Source organism: Blennius ocellaris (assembly GCF_963422515.1).
Source record: "Blennius ocellaris genome assembly, chromosome: 3".
In the NCBI taxonomy this organism is placed as follows: domain Eukaryota; kingdom Metazoa; phylum Chordata; class Actinopteri; order Blenniiformes; family Blenniidae; genus Blennius; species Blennius ocellaris.
The window spans coordinates 27912360-27927503 of record NC_137652.1 but is presented as its reverse complement, the minus strand read 5'-3'; the positions used below and the strand labels follow the sequence as shown (position 1 = coordinate 27927503).

Below are 15144 nucleotides of genomic sequence, written 5' to 3'. Positions count from 1 at the left end.
GTTTTTCGTGGCAAAACACAAGTATGCTGCAGAATATGAGACATGGATTTTAGTATCTTGAGGATAAAGGACAAGACGTCGCGGCGTGTGAACCGACATCCGTATCCCGAGCATTTTATTTTATTAGTGTGCATGCACAGTTCCATTTAGAAACTTTTTGTCTCCACACCAGAGTTTTAATTTGAAATAAAATGCAGCCAATTCAACATAACACTTTTTTTTTAAGTGTTCTTATTCATTTTAATGCAGTTTCTTAAATGTGCAATACAAGTAAAAATATATTACTATTATTATTATTAATCTTAAGTTTGTGTTGGATGACTCCACTATTCTACTCGAAATCCGCGGCTTCAAATTGCACCCTATGTTAATTTGACAAATGAGAAAAGTGGAATATTTCCCTCGACTTGGTGGCGGCTCGTCACTGAAGGGAGTCGACGGGTCGAGAAACCAGACCGGTTGAGAATCGCGGGTTTTAGCCGACCGAGTCGGACGAAGATTTTTGCGAGCGTTGGGGGTGTTGGCTCAGGCCTCCTCGCTCCCCGAGTCTCGCGGCCGCCACGCGTCTTACCGAAAACGAGAGTAGGACGGAGCCTCTCATCAAACCTTCTCAACCTACGTGCCCAAAAATGTTGACGTGTGGGGTTCAGGTGCGGCTGCGGCAGTAACAAGGCGACACAGCAGGAGGAGTCTGGGAGGCAACAGTGAGTATATTATCAGTTTCCAGTCATACAGGACATTTACACAATCCACAGCTTTCCTGCCACCCACAGAAACTATTCCTCCGGTCACCGCTCTCATCAACGACTCGTAATACATCCATATATTATTATAATCTGCCGCGTCTCTCGACTCGTCATTATTACTAGCGTCCCTGCAGGCGCCCGTCTCCTTCGTGTCCGACGTCGCCTCTCTGACTGATATGCGCTCAAAGAAGAAGGTTTGACACGTTGTTACTACCCTGCATTGTTACACGGTTACAAAAGTAGAATACAATTCAGACAATTCTTTTTATATATGAAAATGACTCTGCGAGGGTTTTCTATTGTCGGTCAAGTGATACGTTATTGATGCATTTTGTAATAATTACACATGTACTGCAAATTGGCACTAGATATCCGCCCACCTTCACGGTTGTGGAGGATCGTTTTGTCTCCGGATCCCCGTGATTCTGAACCTTATTTTGGCACTTTTGGACATCCTGTCTGTGGAACTAGAAAAACCCGCCGCCCGGCGAGGCCCTAAACAACCTCGCTGCCTGTGGAGGTCTCCAATGACGGTCGCTTACAAGTGAAGACGTGCGTCTTTATCCGGGTGAAAAAGGCAGTGTGACGTGGAGAACGGGTTCAGGAATGAATGAGAAGTAATGAGCCTTCAGTCAAAATGTCAATAACCTGTATAAAGATTTCTATCCTCTCAAATTAATATACATTTTATAAAAAAAAAAAAAAAAAAAGAAAGAAAGAAAAAGTGCAGATAAGCTCACCACAACACTGACTGAACATAAAGTGTTTAAGTATTTGGTCCTATGGACAAAAGTAAAATCAACGTTAGGAAACTGATTAGTACTGGAACGATCATAGCAAAGCAGATGGTCAGTTTTCACTTACAGTTCGAATCACCAACATGTGATCATAGTTACACTCATTATCACTGGCACGTTGCCATAATCGATATGCAGTTTTACAGGGAGGGGGGGGGGGCACGGCAGGTTCACGCTCTGACGTTGACCGGCATGATTGGCCAGGCAGCATTCAGCAGCGAGCAACATCATCGTGCCGGAGAGGGAAACGCAGCCAGACGGGCTAAACTATAGTCAAACTGAAAATACTGGTGGGAAAACACAGCCCCCCCCCCCCCCCCCCCCCCTCCACCCCCACTGGCACATTGACACTTATTAGCTAGTCTGTGATGCATTTGTCTGCATTTCTATCTTATGAGTTATTTGCAATAAGCCAAATTGCCTCTATTAGGATGGAGGGAAACTTTTTTTTCCCACCAACATACTTGGAAGTAAATCTGAATAAACTTTTGTCGTCTGCTCGTCGACACAGGTCTGCTAATTGTCTCCATGTGGTTGAAAGCCTGTGGCTTCGAGGAGAAAACCTTTCCAACACACCGAAACAAAAGAGAAAACTCTGCCGCCGTCAGTCAATATGAACCGCGTTCAGCTCCTCAGCTCAGAGAATATAGACCAGGTTCGACATTTACTTCTGAGTCAAAGTAACGGTTGTGATGCTGCTCAGCCACAATCAAACAAGAGACGACAAAAAGTTTTGTTTCCCTTCTGCTGTCGACTCGACATCCCCCCCCCCCCATGTACAGTTGGCTGATTGTTTCACCAGACGACACTCGATAGCATTTACAAATGCAGCTTTCCTGAAGTGTGTGAAGGTTTGTGGCGCTGCCGTATCAGTGAGTGTGAATCAGGATGACGGCTAAGATGCAAGCAAATCTACTGCGATAAACAGAGACGGCCGTTACTTCTGATCACCATGTTTTTAAGCTTTGACAAAACTCTAAGCTAAGCTAAGCTAAGCTAAGCTAAGCTAAGCTAAGCTAAGCTAAGCTAATCACACTGCCACTGGGACCGATGTCGCTCTGCGCGTCTTCCCCACAGGAAAAGCCAGAACCTCCCAAAATGTCCAGATTTCTGTGTAAAGTTTCCCCCCCTGCTGAATGCAGTCTGGACAGGACTGACGAACAGTTTGTTTGTTGTAGAGTGAGTGAAGTGTTGGGGGGGGTTTGGGGTTTGGGGTTTGGGGTTACTAAAGCACCCGGTGCATATGTGGCGTGGTCAGTGGGTGGTGTGAGAGTACTCAGGGGTTAACAAATGAGGAAGCCTTGGAACTCTTCCTGGTCCAGGTTGGCTATAAGCTCCTGATCTGGGGGGGGTCAGCTCGGGGGGTGGCGCGTGAAAAAGCGATCAAAGTTCTCTGCGTCACGCCCACACTGCCATGGAGAGGAAGAAGAGAGAGATGGAGGGGATGGAGTGAGTTTGATGAAGCATGAGGGGTGGGGGGGGGGGGGGGGGGGGGGGGGGGGGGGGTGGGGGGGGGGGGGGGGGGGGGGGGGGGGGACAATGACAACAACAAAGAGAAAAAAGAGAAATACAACTAAAACATGACATCAACCAATCAAATCGCTCACAGCCGGAGCCGTGGATTTCCATTGGTCAAAATGCGAGCCGGCGACGTCGCAGCTTCATCATTGGTGACGACACTCACAAACCCCCGACTCTGTGTTTGTGGGCGTCGTGACCAATGGCAGGTGATGGTTGGGTTTGGGGGGGGATGAGCGAGCCAACCCAGTCTAACTTACCTTGAACGTTCCACTTAACATGTTATTTTCTTCCTGGCGGCGAGTAACGGCTAAACAGTGACGGTCGGACGGGACTAAACAGGCCACGAGTGCGAAGATACTCACAGCTTTCGGTTTAAAAGGCGGCTGGACCTCTTTGTTTTCCAGTTTTTCCCAGTCTATGTAGCGGAAGAAGGCGTGTTCTTTGATGTCCCGCTCGCCCTCCGGACCACAGCCCAGACGCTTACCTGGGTGCTTGGTCATCAGCTGCAAGTCACACACACACACACGGGTCGAGATCACCTTTAGCCCACATTCAAGTGACATTTTCATCCACTGATCTGAGGAAAATAACATTTTCCGACTTTTGTCATCAGTATTGTTCAGTTGTGAAAACACATTTAAAGCTTCTCTATGAATACATTAATGAACGAATCAGTTGTGATATGAGCCACTGACTGTAGTCACGGCATCCGTCAAATAACAAAACTATATGTATATTATCAACCATGTATTTTGCTACTTTGTGCACTCGTATATAATAATATATATAATGTAATTTCTAATGGTGTGTAAATGTTATCATTGACCCTGATATGACACATGGTTATATTGTGATACTGAACTTAAGGATAACTTGACGCTGGTATGTTTCCTCCCTTTATTTGTTCAAAACATAATTTCCTTCTTCGGTTAATATGATTGTTGGATTTCAATAGAATACGTGATAAAATATGAAAAAAAGTGTTTGAACAAAGCATCACATGCAGGAATGTAGTGCAAATGTACAAACATATGTCCAGTGCAGTTAGAAAGAAGCGCTTAGGGTATTTTTTGCAAATAATACACTACATTGTAGGTCTGTGATACTAAATAACACAAAGCCAATATTGTACAGCTATTCAGAGAGAAAGTATAAAATTTTAGAGACTTTTCACACTATAATCAAGGACATGTGTGATTTTGGCTTGTATTTTGACTTGATTTATTATTTATCATGATTAAATGGCAGATAAGGGTTTACTTAAACTTAAAATATCAAATTCATACCTATAGACAACACTCATTTGAAAAAGTCTCTCATGAAGAGTTAAAACCAAACAAACTGAGGGAGACAATTAAACCCAGCAACCTTCAAGGCCTTCAAGGTCTTCAATGCTTCTCTGCAGGTCTCAGAAAAAGATCTGGATCACAGACTGATGTTGATTATATTTTGTCCATGAATACTTATTAAATAATTCCAAGTGGTCTGCAGGTTTCTCCTCATCTCTTCTCCCCGACTGCTGCTTCCAGACTCCTACTTCCACATTAAAGCTTTTAACCAATCACCTTTTAGCTATCACCTGTTGCCGGGTAAAGAAACCTGCCTGAGGCCTTCACATTCAGTTCTGCAGGCGTCTGCAGTGTAAAACTAGTGTCGTCACGCTGCTGCTTCAACCAATCAGGTTTTGATATTGGTGACTCAGAGCCTTCTAGAAGGCCTAGCGTGACGTCAGTGTATTCAAGCCCTCTGATTGGCTGGTCAGAGAGTTCACCCTCCAGCTAGCTAGCTGCATCTGTAGCGAGCTGCACCAACAAAAATATATTTAATAGTGGTTTTATCAACCTACAATGACTAAAGGAGAAGATAAAGATGGTTGCAGATTTATTGTCAAAACAATTTTCAAGAGGAACTTTTCCAAGAGGTCATTGAACGCACCACAGCACTCGGGGGCACGGAGGTCCAGTACAATTTACCTGCGCTCACTACAAACTCTGACAGGATTCAGGATTAGATTATTTGACTTCATATTATTTTCAAGACCATGAAAAGCTTGTCTCCCTCCTCGACCCCCAGAGGTTTCTGGAGAAGCAGCAGCTTTTTTTATGCAGCTGCAGGAGAAGAGACGTGAACTCTGACTTGTTTAATTCGTAAGGTATTTATTCTGGCTCCACGAGTATCTGTCTGTGATGCAAAGGATGTTTACACTGCATTTGTGCAGTAACATGGTTTGGCCGCTGATTAAAACTGACAGAACCATTTAGAAAGTACCTGATAATAACTTGTGTTCAGAAATATAAGATTGTATTACTCGGAAATGCTTCGGAACTCTTGCAAAAATGTAATCCAACACGTCACATTCGGTGAATGTAACTTAGCTGCTGAAGCCAAATACAAAACACTGCCTGAGGTTCTCCTCAAAGTCTTGAACTGATGCAGCGTTTTTTATTTGCAGATGGTCACACCTGCAGGCAGAGGGGAGCAGAGAACGGAGCTGCTCAGGGTGGAGGAGACTGAGCACTTCCACTCCAGACGAGCAGCTCCCCTCCAGTGTTCAGAGTGGGCGTGAAGAGCGAGCAGGCACATGGCCCCGCGTCGTACCAGTGTGTGTTTCTCACCCCCTTGCAGATGGCGACGGCTTCTTTGGACATGGACTTAGGGTAAGAGACGTGATGCTCCATGATGGACTGGAACAGCTCATCTTCATCCTCGCCGTCGAACGGCGGCTGCGGAGGAGCGAGACGCACGCCGTCATTCTCGCCTCTCGTTCAATGACAAACGCCGACAGTAAACGCCAACCAACCTGTCCAGCAAGCATTTCATAAAGGAGTACTCCGAAGGCCCACCAGTCCACAGACTTCCCATAGGGCTGATAGGCTATAATCTGTTTAAAAAAAAAAAAAATTATAAAATGGTGATGTGAAATGGCGAAGCACAGATCAGGTGGAGGACGTGACGGGAGCTCACCTCCGGAGCGATGTAGTCTGGTGTTCCACAAAAGGTCTTTGTGGTGATTCCATCGTGCATGTTTTCTTTGCACATGCCGAAGTCAGCGATTTTTATGTGGCCTTCTGAGTCCAGCATCACGTTGTCTAGTTTTAGATCTCTGCAGATGCACATACACACACACACACTAAATAAAACGGCACACGGGTGGTGTCACTCGGGGGTCTGCACCTTCTGTGGTAGGAGTTATTTTTCTCTACCACAAAATTAAACTTGTCTGGAGCTGAAAAACCCATTTAAGCTTCAGAAATAATGGGGCCCACATCAAGTTAAATTCCTGATCTTTGAGAATAAAACCTGCTCAACAGGCAACAAAACAAATCAGGACAAGAAAACTGTCAATTCAAGACACGAGGAAAAGGGGAAAAAAAGCTTTTAAAGGTAAAATAAGAGGGATTATTAAAGTTGTGTAAAATAAAACTAATGACAAATGCAAATACATAATGAAAAAAAAACATGCGACGTAAAACAAGTGTTAAAAAACCCAAAACAAAACTGTTTAAAACACTAATCTAGAGTGAATAATATAGAAAAACAACTCAAACAAAAGTTACTCTCGCAACGAAATAATAACAGTCGAAGGAAATTCACCAAAACGTCCTGGAGTCCAGATTACTCACCGGTACACGATGCCTTTGGAGTGAAGGAAGAAGAGGCCGATGGCTATTTCTGCAGCATAAAACCTAAAACATACAAACAACAGTTTGCAACAACATTTGCATTTCTTCCAGGTGTTACAGGGGACCAGTCTTTGGTTTCTTTTGGGAATACGAAGCATATCAAGGTGAAATATACAATATGATAGAATATTTTATAAGTTGCTACTCATCCAGGATGTAATTCTATAAAACGTAATGTACATGTGAGGACAACAACGTCAAACACACGGTCAGGGTTTATTCAGAGCTTTCAGTGTAAAGAAAGACGAGGGGAACTGAGAGGTGATCTGAACGTGATAAAGTCTTTGTTAACATGAACAAACAAAAAGGTCCGTGTGAGAAAACTGTTCAATCGTTGTCCTGCTGATCAAAAGATTTGAATTGTAATATCTAGTAAGAGGCCATACGCACACACACACAATATATATATAGCAAGTAAATTTGATTTATATAGCACCTTTCTCAGATATAGATCACAAGGTTTTTTTTTACAGTACCTTGAAAAATAAAAGAAATAAGATCAGTAAAACTACAGAAGAAAGAAAAACGTACATTCGCAAGATAAAAAAACTAAGTAGATTTGAGCAGCTACAGGTAAAAGGACTGTCTGAATGAAAACACGCACACACACACACACACACACACACACACACACATACACACACACACACACACACACACACACACACACACACACACACACACACACACACACACACACACACACACACACACACACACACACACACACACACACACACACACACACACACACACACACACACACACTAGCCTGCTATGGTTCTGACACTTGAGGTCATTTTATCAATTTAATTTGAATATAAATCACACTCACAATATAACAAAGAAGGAAATAAAAGCATATTAAAAGATCTTATGAGTAAATAGGACAAGGGGAAGCGATGTAAGGATCTTCCAGGACAGACGGGAAAGTCAGACATAACATAATCAGCGCGTGAAGGTTAAGGTGAAACATGTTTCTGAAAGGTTGAAGCGGCTGGATGGTGGACTTACAAAAAGTGTGTGTACTCACACAGCATGAGGCTCCTTGAACTTGCCGACCTGCTGGATTTGGTACATGAGATCTCCTCCGTTGATGTACTCCATGACAAAATACAGTCGGTCCTTGAAGGAGAAGGAAGGAGCAGTGAGTCCATTTAAAATTTTTAAAAAAATAGCGAGCTAGTTTGATTAAATACACCACATGTGGCCGACAACAACTTGCCATCACTCCGATATGAAACCCGGGGAAAGACTCAACCAGTTGCAAAGGAAGAACGGCAGGTGAGCGGCCACATTCCTCACCATCGTTTGGAAACACGAATGCAGCTGCGTGAGAAAAGGAGGCTTTCCAGCCAGAGCCAGGACTCTCTTCTCCACCATGGTGCACTCCACGTCGTCGTCTTGGATCACCACGTCTTTTTTCAGGATCTTAATGGCGTACAGCTCCTCCGTGCCTTTCCTCTCGGCCAGCATCACCTGGAAGGGATTCAAGACTCCACTTTGCTGCCGCTTTCCAACGCAAAACGACACTTTCCCATCAGCCCCGTCTCACCTTGCCAAAGCTGCCTTTACCCAGAACCATGATGAAGTTGAAATCTGAGAGCTTGACGCGGTCCTGATTGCCGTTGCTGTCGTATTTGCACACGGAGGAGGAGGAGGAGGACGAGTCCGTCGGCTTCCCAGGACCCACTCTCGCCCTCTGAGGAGAGGCCCGATCCCAGAGAGAGGAAGAGGTTATGCGGGAGAAACAAACAACCAGGAAGACAAATCAGAGCTTCGGTCAATCTCACCTCAAACTTTTGTCGTAGCTCCTCATTCCCGTCCTCCCCCTCTGGCTGGACGGGAACATTGAAGTATTCTCCTTCCTCTTGGGACAAAAGCTTAAACCTGAATCCCAAATAAGATAAAAAAACAACAGAATTACTGCCAGAATATGACAACAAAGCCTCTGAATAGTCACCTTCCTCCGTAGTTCTCTCTATATGCCTCTCCATCCTGATCGCTCACCATCCATCCACCCCTTGTTTCTGAAGCTCCGAGATCCCGAAGGACAGTGACCCCATGAAGTCATTCCTGCTGGTCAAATCCCAGTCCCAGATCTCCACCGACAGACGGCGGTCCTTGTCACTTTCTTTGAGGTGGCTGAGAAATGAGGACAAATAGCAGGACAGGGAAACGGAAACCGAGATGAAGGACGTCCTTAAAATAGGTGAAACCAAGTCACTCGCTCTCTTCTTAAAGAAGCTTCAGAATAGTAAACATCTGGACAAGGGGGACTACTACATGTCGGCGCCTCTCTGAGAAGTCACAGTAACCCAGAATAGCTTGATTAACAATGAGCAGAAACGGGGGAGAACTGGGGACGGGGGTCACTTTGCAGCTCGGTGTGCTTGTGTGACTCAAGAAAACCAACAAGATCAGGCCAAGACCGTAACTTTAGATAAGGCAGGCTACACTCAACGGCGTCAGGAAGCGGAACGTGTGGATGTGGTGGCCCAGAAGGAGAGGAGCCTCACAAAGTGAACGTCTCATTCCAGGTCGGGTTCAGGCAGCACTTGATGGTCTTGGTCTTCTGCTTGCTCTCGCTCTTGGGGTCCGGGATCAGCTTGAGCTTGACGTAGGGGTCTGACAGGCCGTTGGGGTCCATGGGCACCAGGTTCCTCGCCTCTTTGACTGTGAAAAATTGAAGAAAATGGATTTAAAAGAAAAAAAAAAAAAGCACTTTCGCCGGGAAATTGGTGGTTTTACAGAGGACGGCGGGAGGCGAGTCTGCAAACATGTGTGAAGCTTCCAATTCCCACTCTGACCTGCCCCCATTTCCTTCTGGACACATTTGACAACATTTAACAACATTTAACAGCAGTTTAGTTTGTGCTCCATAATCAATCCACGGTTGTCTGAGGGACACAGAGTTCGGCACGTGGACACGCGTCCCACTGGGGATGTGGGTCAATCGTTGGGTCATCGACCACCTAATGGACTTTCCAGTTTCATTCTTGGGCGGATCCAGAGCTTTGAGCGGTGCTGTGTGTGTGGGTGTGTGTGTGGGTGTGTGTGTGTGTGTCATTGGGGGGGGGAGAGTACCCACTGGTGACTGTGAGAACTTCCTCCACGATTTGGGCGGAGATGTAGATGCGTCCCCGCCGCTCCGTGTGATCCGTCCCACACAGGTTGGGGACGTTGGCCACACACCTCTTGTGGATGTTCATCATACAGTCTGCACGGAGAGAAGACACCAGCGTCAATCAAACCACAGATGGGAGGGAGAAGCTCGACCAGCGTATGACACACAGGCACAATTCATCACCAGGAGGAGTTGCAGAGCCGGAGATTGAACGCAGCTCTTTGCCTAATAGAAATATCAAAACGCCGGAAAAAATAGTCCCTTTTCCCTCCAGTCGTCCGACTTGAGAGGCACTAATTAAATAAATATCACAGCTGTGGTTTGTTGTTCATTTACGTCAGGCTTATTAAAATATACTGAAACAATTCAAGCCTTTTTTGTCTCATTCATAAGATGTTTTTCCTCGTTCTGGAGGCCATAACAACAAAACTTTCTTCTTCTTTTAAATGCTTGTAACTTTTTAATTTGTTGTTCAGCTTACGATGTTGTGAATGAAAAGACAACAAACAAAACAATCATCTTTTTTTCTAAGACGTCCCTGCAGATAGAGTTTGGATTTCCAGTCAGTTTTGCTGGGGTGTTTTTGTGTTCGTCATCAACACTTGTATCACTACGTTTGTGCCGTCAAGAGTTAAAAGCAGCTGTTGAAGTTTCAGCCAGATTCCATGAGCTTAAGGTTTAAGGCCCTTATTCCTCTACAGACCGAGCTTCTCCTTTACTTTTACTTTACTTTTTGTCCACACAATCTGTCAAACTGTTGAAACCTCGTCAAGAACGTACAGGAAGGTTCAGCAGGCCGTCCTCACATATTAACTCAGACTGCTGTATTGTGGCTTCATTATTGTACTTTATTTAGTGACGTATGTTTTTGAGTGTGACGGGGACAGAAAAACCCGCCTTGAGGAAAAGTGGTTGATGAGGAGGAGTTTTGCACTCTTGTTGCACCATGAAGAAGGTCCATGATTCAGTTTAGAACAGTGTTTTTCAACCTTTTTGAGCCAAGGCACACTTTTGTCTTTGGAAACATATGGAGTCACACCACCACCAGAAAATGTTAAAATGTGAAACTCTGTAGTCTATATTAACAATATAAAGTCATGCTCATCAAAGTTTTATCAACAGGAATCAAATAAATACAGAAAAAAAGTATTTCCCAATGTCTTTTTTTAATAGTGACTCCCTCAGTGTGAAACCTGGACCTGATGGATGAAGAGCTGAGATCCTGGTTCACATTCTTCCTTTTCAAAAACTTCTCCATCACTGTCACTGACACAGTACTTTGATACAAGATGGTAGCAGGAGGTGGAGATTAACCACACTGACGTCTGTCACTTTACATTTCAACGGCAAAGTTCTGTGCTGCCCTCTAGTGGTGAAGAGTATTGTAGCATCACGGAGTTGGTCGCTGCAGGGCATGATGGGAGTTCAGGTTATGTGTTGCCGGAGGTTATTGAGGGTTATTGTTGGGGTTGTTGTGTGTTGATTTGTGCTTGTGTTGTGTTTTTGTTCCTCGGTTCAGATAGTTAATTATTTCGTCTAGTTTGGTTTGTTGGATGTTGGTGTGCAACCATGAGTGAGAAATGTGTTGTGTGGAATGTCATCCTGTTATGACGTTCCAGTTGCGCATGTTCATGTCAAAATAAAAGCCTCTGGTGATCAGCTGGCAGAAAAGAATCTCGACAGAGCAATTCTTCCACGGCGCTCGTCACAGTATTTATACATGACTACTCTACACACTGCTCTGACAGCGGCTGTGAGAGCAAATGTTTTTTTTTAGAAAAAATGTGAAATTGGATAATTTCCCACGGCTCACCTGACTGTATCTCGCGGAATACCAGTGTGAAAAACACTGATCTAGAGTCTCTTTCTGTGCCATGTTTGCATTTCCTCTCAATTTTCCTCCGCAGCCCAAAAACATGCTTGTTGGTTCAATCAGTGTCTCTAAATGTACCTTTCATGTGAATTTTACGATGACTGGGATTGACCTCATCTCTCCCTGCACACCCCGAGCAGAGTCACAGGTGGTTAGAAAAAACCCAAAACAAAACAACAAAACCCAATAAGCCACGAAAAGGAAATCGCATCAAATCCTCTAAATACGGGATTTCATGAGAGGAAGTTGAGGGTATATTCAAGGGTTTGTTTTTCTGTTAAACCTATTTGGTGCTTTGGGATTAAACCTTTTTAAATGAATTTCCTGGAGTCAGAAGTCAACAACCAGCCACACGCACAAAATGAAGCTTTCCAGGCTGGAGTGCCTGTGGGATTAAATTAATGAGGTGGAATCAGCAGAAGCCCATTTATTATGCTTCACATCGTCACTGTACCAACAGTTAGAATGCCACGCATTAGACACACGTCTGCTTCAGTCTTTAATTGGGACAAACATTAATGGATCCTTTGTGCAATTTTGCATTAGGCTATAGAATTGTATATATATGGTGGAGAATATTTGACAGGGCAAACTAACTGATGTTCATCAGAGTCATTCTTTGTTGTTTGAAGTAGTTTGGTTTTTGAGTTCGTTTGCTGATGGGCCAAGTTTTCTTTCTCTTCGTTTAACTCTTGACAGCTACACGGAATATGTAAATGAAGTGGGTATTGTTAATTATAGCACTATAGCAGAGTTATGCAAGTCCGTGTATCAGGTAAAAGTAGTGACAGATGGTAGCAAAGTACAGACAGAATGACATTTGTTGTAACTAGAAGCAGTTTGAGGTGAATTTGCAATAATCTGTTAAGGAGTTAATGTATGGATTCCTTTCATTACGAGAATATATGATAAACATCTTTTGTTATGGATGTCCTTCATTGAAACTGAAATGTTCGGAGTCTGAGTTTGAATAACGCCGCAGAAAGATAAATTAATTCCCAGTCAGTCAGTACAAAGTGTTAAAAATGAATGAGACACTTAACTTTGCATTCAGGACTCGTTTTCAAATGCTCAGAACTTAAAGATGATTCAAAGAGGAAGATAAATCAGGACAAATAAAATCTATGCAAAATGGGAACTCAGAAATAAAAGTATCTGCAACAAGTCAACTAAATATTTACAACACGTAAAAGCAATTATTCCATCAATGCTTCACTCTGCAGAAATCATCAATCAGAACCCAAAGAATTTAAATCACATTTTTCAAAATATTTATACTAAACTCTAGTTATCTGCTCTGAAAGAAATGTCAAGAGGTTATGGATTCTGCACATTTACTAGTATTCAGAACAAAATAGTGGGAGGGGGCCTGTCGATGACGTATTCAGCAGCCAATAGCAGTGACCCTGAGTGACACACCCACAACAGTGAGACTGGATATAAGGAGCTGCTGCTGCTGCAGAGGAGACATCGAGACACCGACACCCAGTGCAGATTCATCACAATGACAAGACAAGGACAAGGAACTTTAAGAAAACATTTCTATTGGATGCAGAAGGAGAAAACGCCCCCAGGCCATGTGGATGAGTCATCACACATCAGACACAATGGGGGGGGGGGGGGGGGATCGTGATGCGAAAATGGCCCAATTATAGCACATTTTAACCATCGTTTTATAAGGAAGAGTTCATCTATATATACTGAAAAAAAAAAAAACATCTTTAAAATGAATGGGCCATTTAAAGCCGTGATATCTCCAAAAAAAACGGAACATCTTTGGAACATTTTCTCAAACTACTCCCTGCAGTAACCATCGTCATGATCCCACTGACAGGAATCCAGGAACACATCCCATCCTGAGTGTCTAATCCAAACTAGTGGTGATATTACAGTTTAACCTGCACTTTTAATCATATCAAGGGGAAAACTATTGAAACTTGGAGCCTCTTGTCGTTGCTCGTTCTGCCCACTAGATGGCAGACTACTCTGATGCACAGCCGCACAGCATTCCGGTGCTTGAGGGTCTGCAGAGGTGGAAAGTGAGAAGTTATTGCTGCCTGTGTGTTTTCTGGCTGCATAGTGGGGAAAACGGCGTCGTCTGATAATCTCGTCCGCATGATTTTATTTGTATCTCACTAAAACACATCATTCATTTATGTAATATATTCACCCGGTGCCGCTGCGCTCCAGCAAACCATTAAAACTTGATGCGCTCCAAGGAGGGATGGCACAGATAAAAACAAGTGTTTGATGTGGCACAGTAACGACTCATTGCAGACCTCAACTAAAAGTCTGAGGAAAGGCTCACAGGCTTTTTTTTTTTTAGTATCTCTCAAAACAACCGCCAAATGTCCAGATGAACTTTGAAACGTGCTTCAGTCGTCCTAATAATAGAGTTTAGTTAACGCACACTGCTGACGCATCACTTTGGCTTCAGAGAACATTTTCCTGCATATTTGTATTCGACGGAAGTGGACTATCGAGTCTGCTATAAGTTTTATGACAGAAACCATCAGTTAAAGGAATAAAATCTGACAGGAACATAGATCCTCTTCATGTATTCACACATGGATTAATAGACGGCCGGACTACCAGTAAAAGCGGGGACTCATTTTCATAAAGGAACGGGCAAGTCAAAGTCCACCAAACACCAAACGCTGAACACAGGCACAATGAGGAAATGTCTGCTCTCTATACAACGCCGGGCAGTGAAGGGACAGAACATACTTCCTGTTTGTGTCTCTGCTGCCGACATCAGACCAACGTGACAGTCGAGGAATTCAAAGACAAGTCCTTAAAGTTACACAAAATGTGTTACCAGATAAAACCTTTCTTGCCAAAATGTGAAGTCAATAGTATTAAGTTGAAAAGATGGTGACATGTCCACAGAGAAAAGATTCCATCACAAGATAAACCAATGGGCCAGAACATTATGACCAGTCAATGAACTCCAGTCGCTGGCGAGGAGAACTGGACCACGGTCACTCCCACTAACCAAGGCAGACCGGAAACACCCAGCAAGAGCAGAGAGGCTCTGAAACACTACAATATTTTCACCTGCATCAAAGTAACCTAAATCAGAAATGCCCGTGTTTCCTGCATCCACAAGATCAGCCTTGAAGCCCACGTCTGTTAACGCGTTAACACAAAGTCTCACCTGGGGAGTCTGTATTCACCTTAGTGACCGACTGTTTTCACTTCATCGGTCAGTGGTTTTAATGTTGTGGCTGATCTACGTCTGTCCAAGTTGAACGAAGAAGAGGAAAGGTCGTTTCTCTGAGCCGTTTTCATTTCAAAACAACTGTTCATGAAGATGTCAATGTCATAGTTTTAAAAGTTAAAGACAACTGAAGTCACGTTTTTTCATTCAACGCTTGTTCACATTTTTAAAAACTTC

At 43.7% G+C, this 15144-nt stretch overlaps 1 protein-coding gene across 1 annotated transcript in view; it reads right to left on the bottom strand.

Annotated features, from left to right (window-relative positions):
- Positions 1–2796: 2796 nt before the first annotated feature.
- LOC308146340 (protein kinase C beta type-like) overlaps positions 2797–15144 on the bottom strand; it is a 33409-nt gene continuing 21061 nt past the window's right edge. Inside the window, exons 5-17 of the mRNA XM_080518111.1 lie at positions 9839–9967; positions 9267–9423; positions 8758–8892; positions 8541–8637; positions 8303–8449; positions 8053–8226; positions 7781–7872; positions 6688–6750; positions 6029–6167; positions 5865–5945; positions 5680–5787; positions 3427–3567; positions 2797–2952 (exon numbers count right to left, since the gene is read on the bottom strand). Coding sequence (XP_080374237.1) covers positions 2896–2952; positions 3427–3567; positions 5680–5787; positions 5865–5945; positions 6029–6167; positions 6688–6750; positions 7781–7872; positions 8053–8226; positions 8303–8449; positions 8541–8637; positions 8758–8892; positions 9267–9423; positions 9839–9967 — 1520 coding nt within the window. The 3' untranslated portion in view covers positions 2797–2895. The remainder of the gene's footprint in view (positions 2953–3426; positions 3568–5679; positions 5788–5864; positions 5946–6028; positions 6168–6687; positions 6751–7780; positions 7873–8052; positions 8227–8302; positions 8450–8540; positions 8638–8757; positions 8893–9266; positions 9424–9838; positions 9968–15144) is intronic.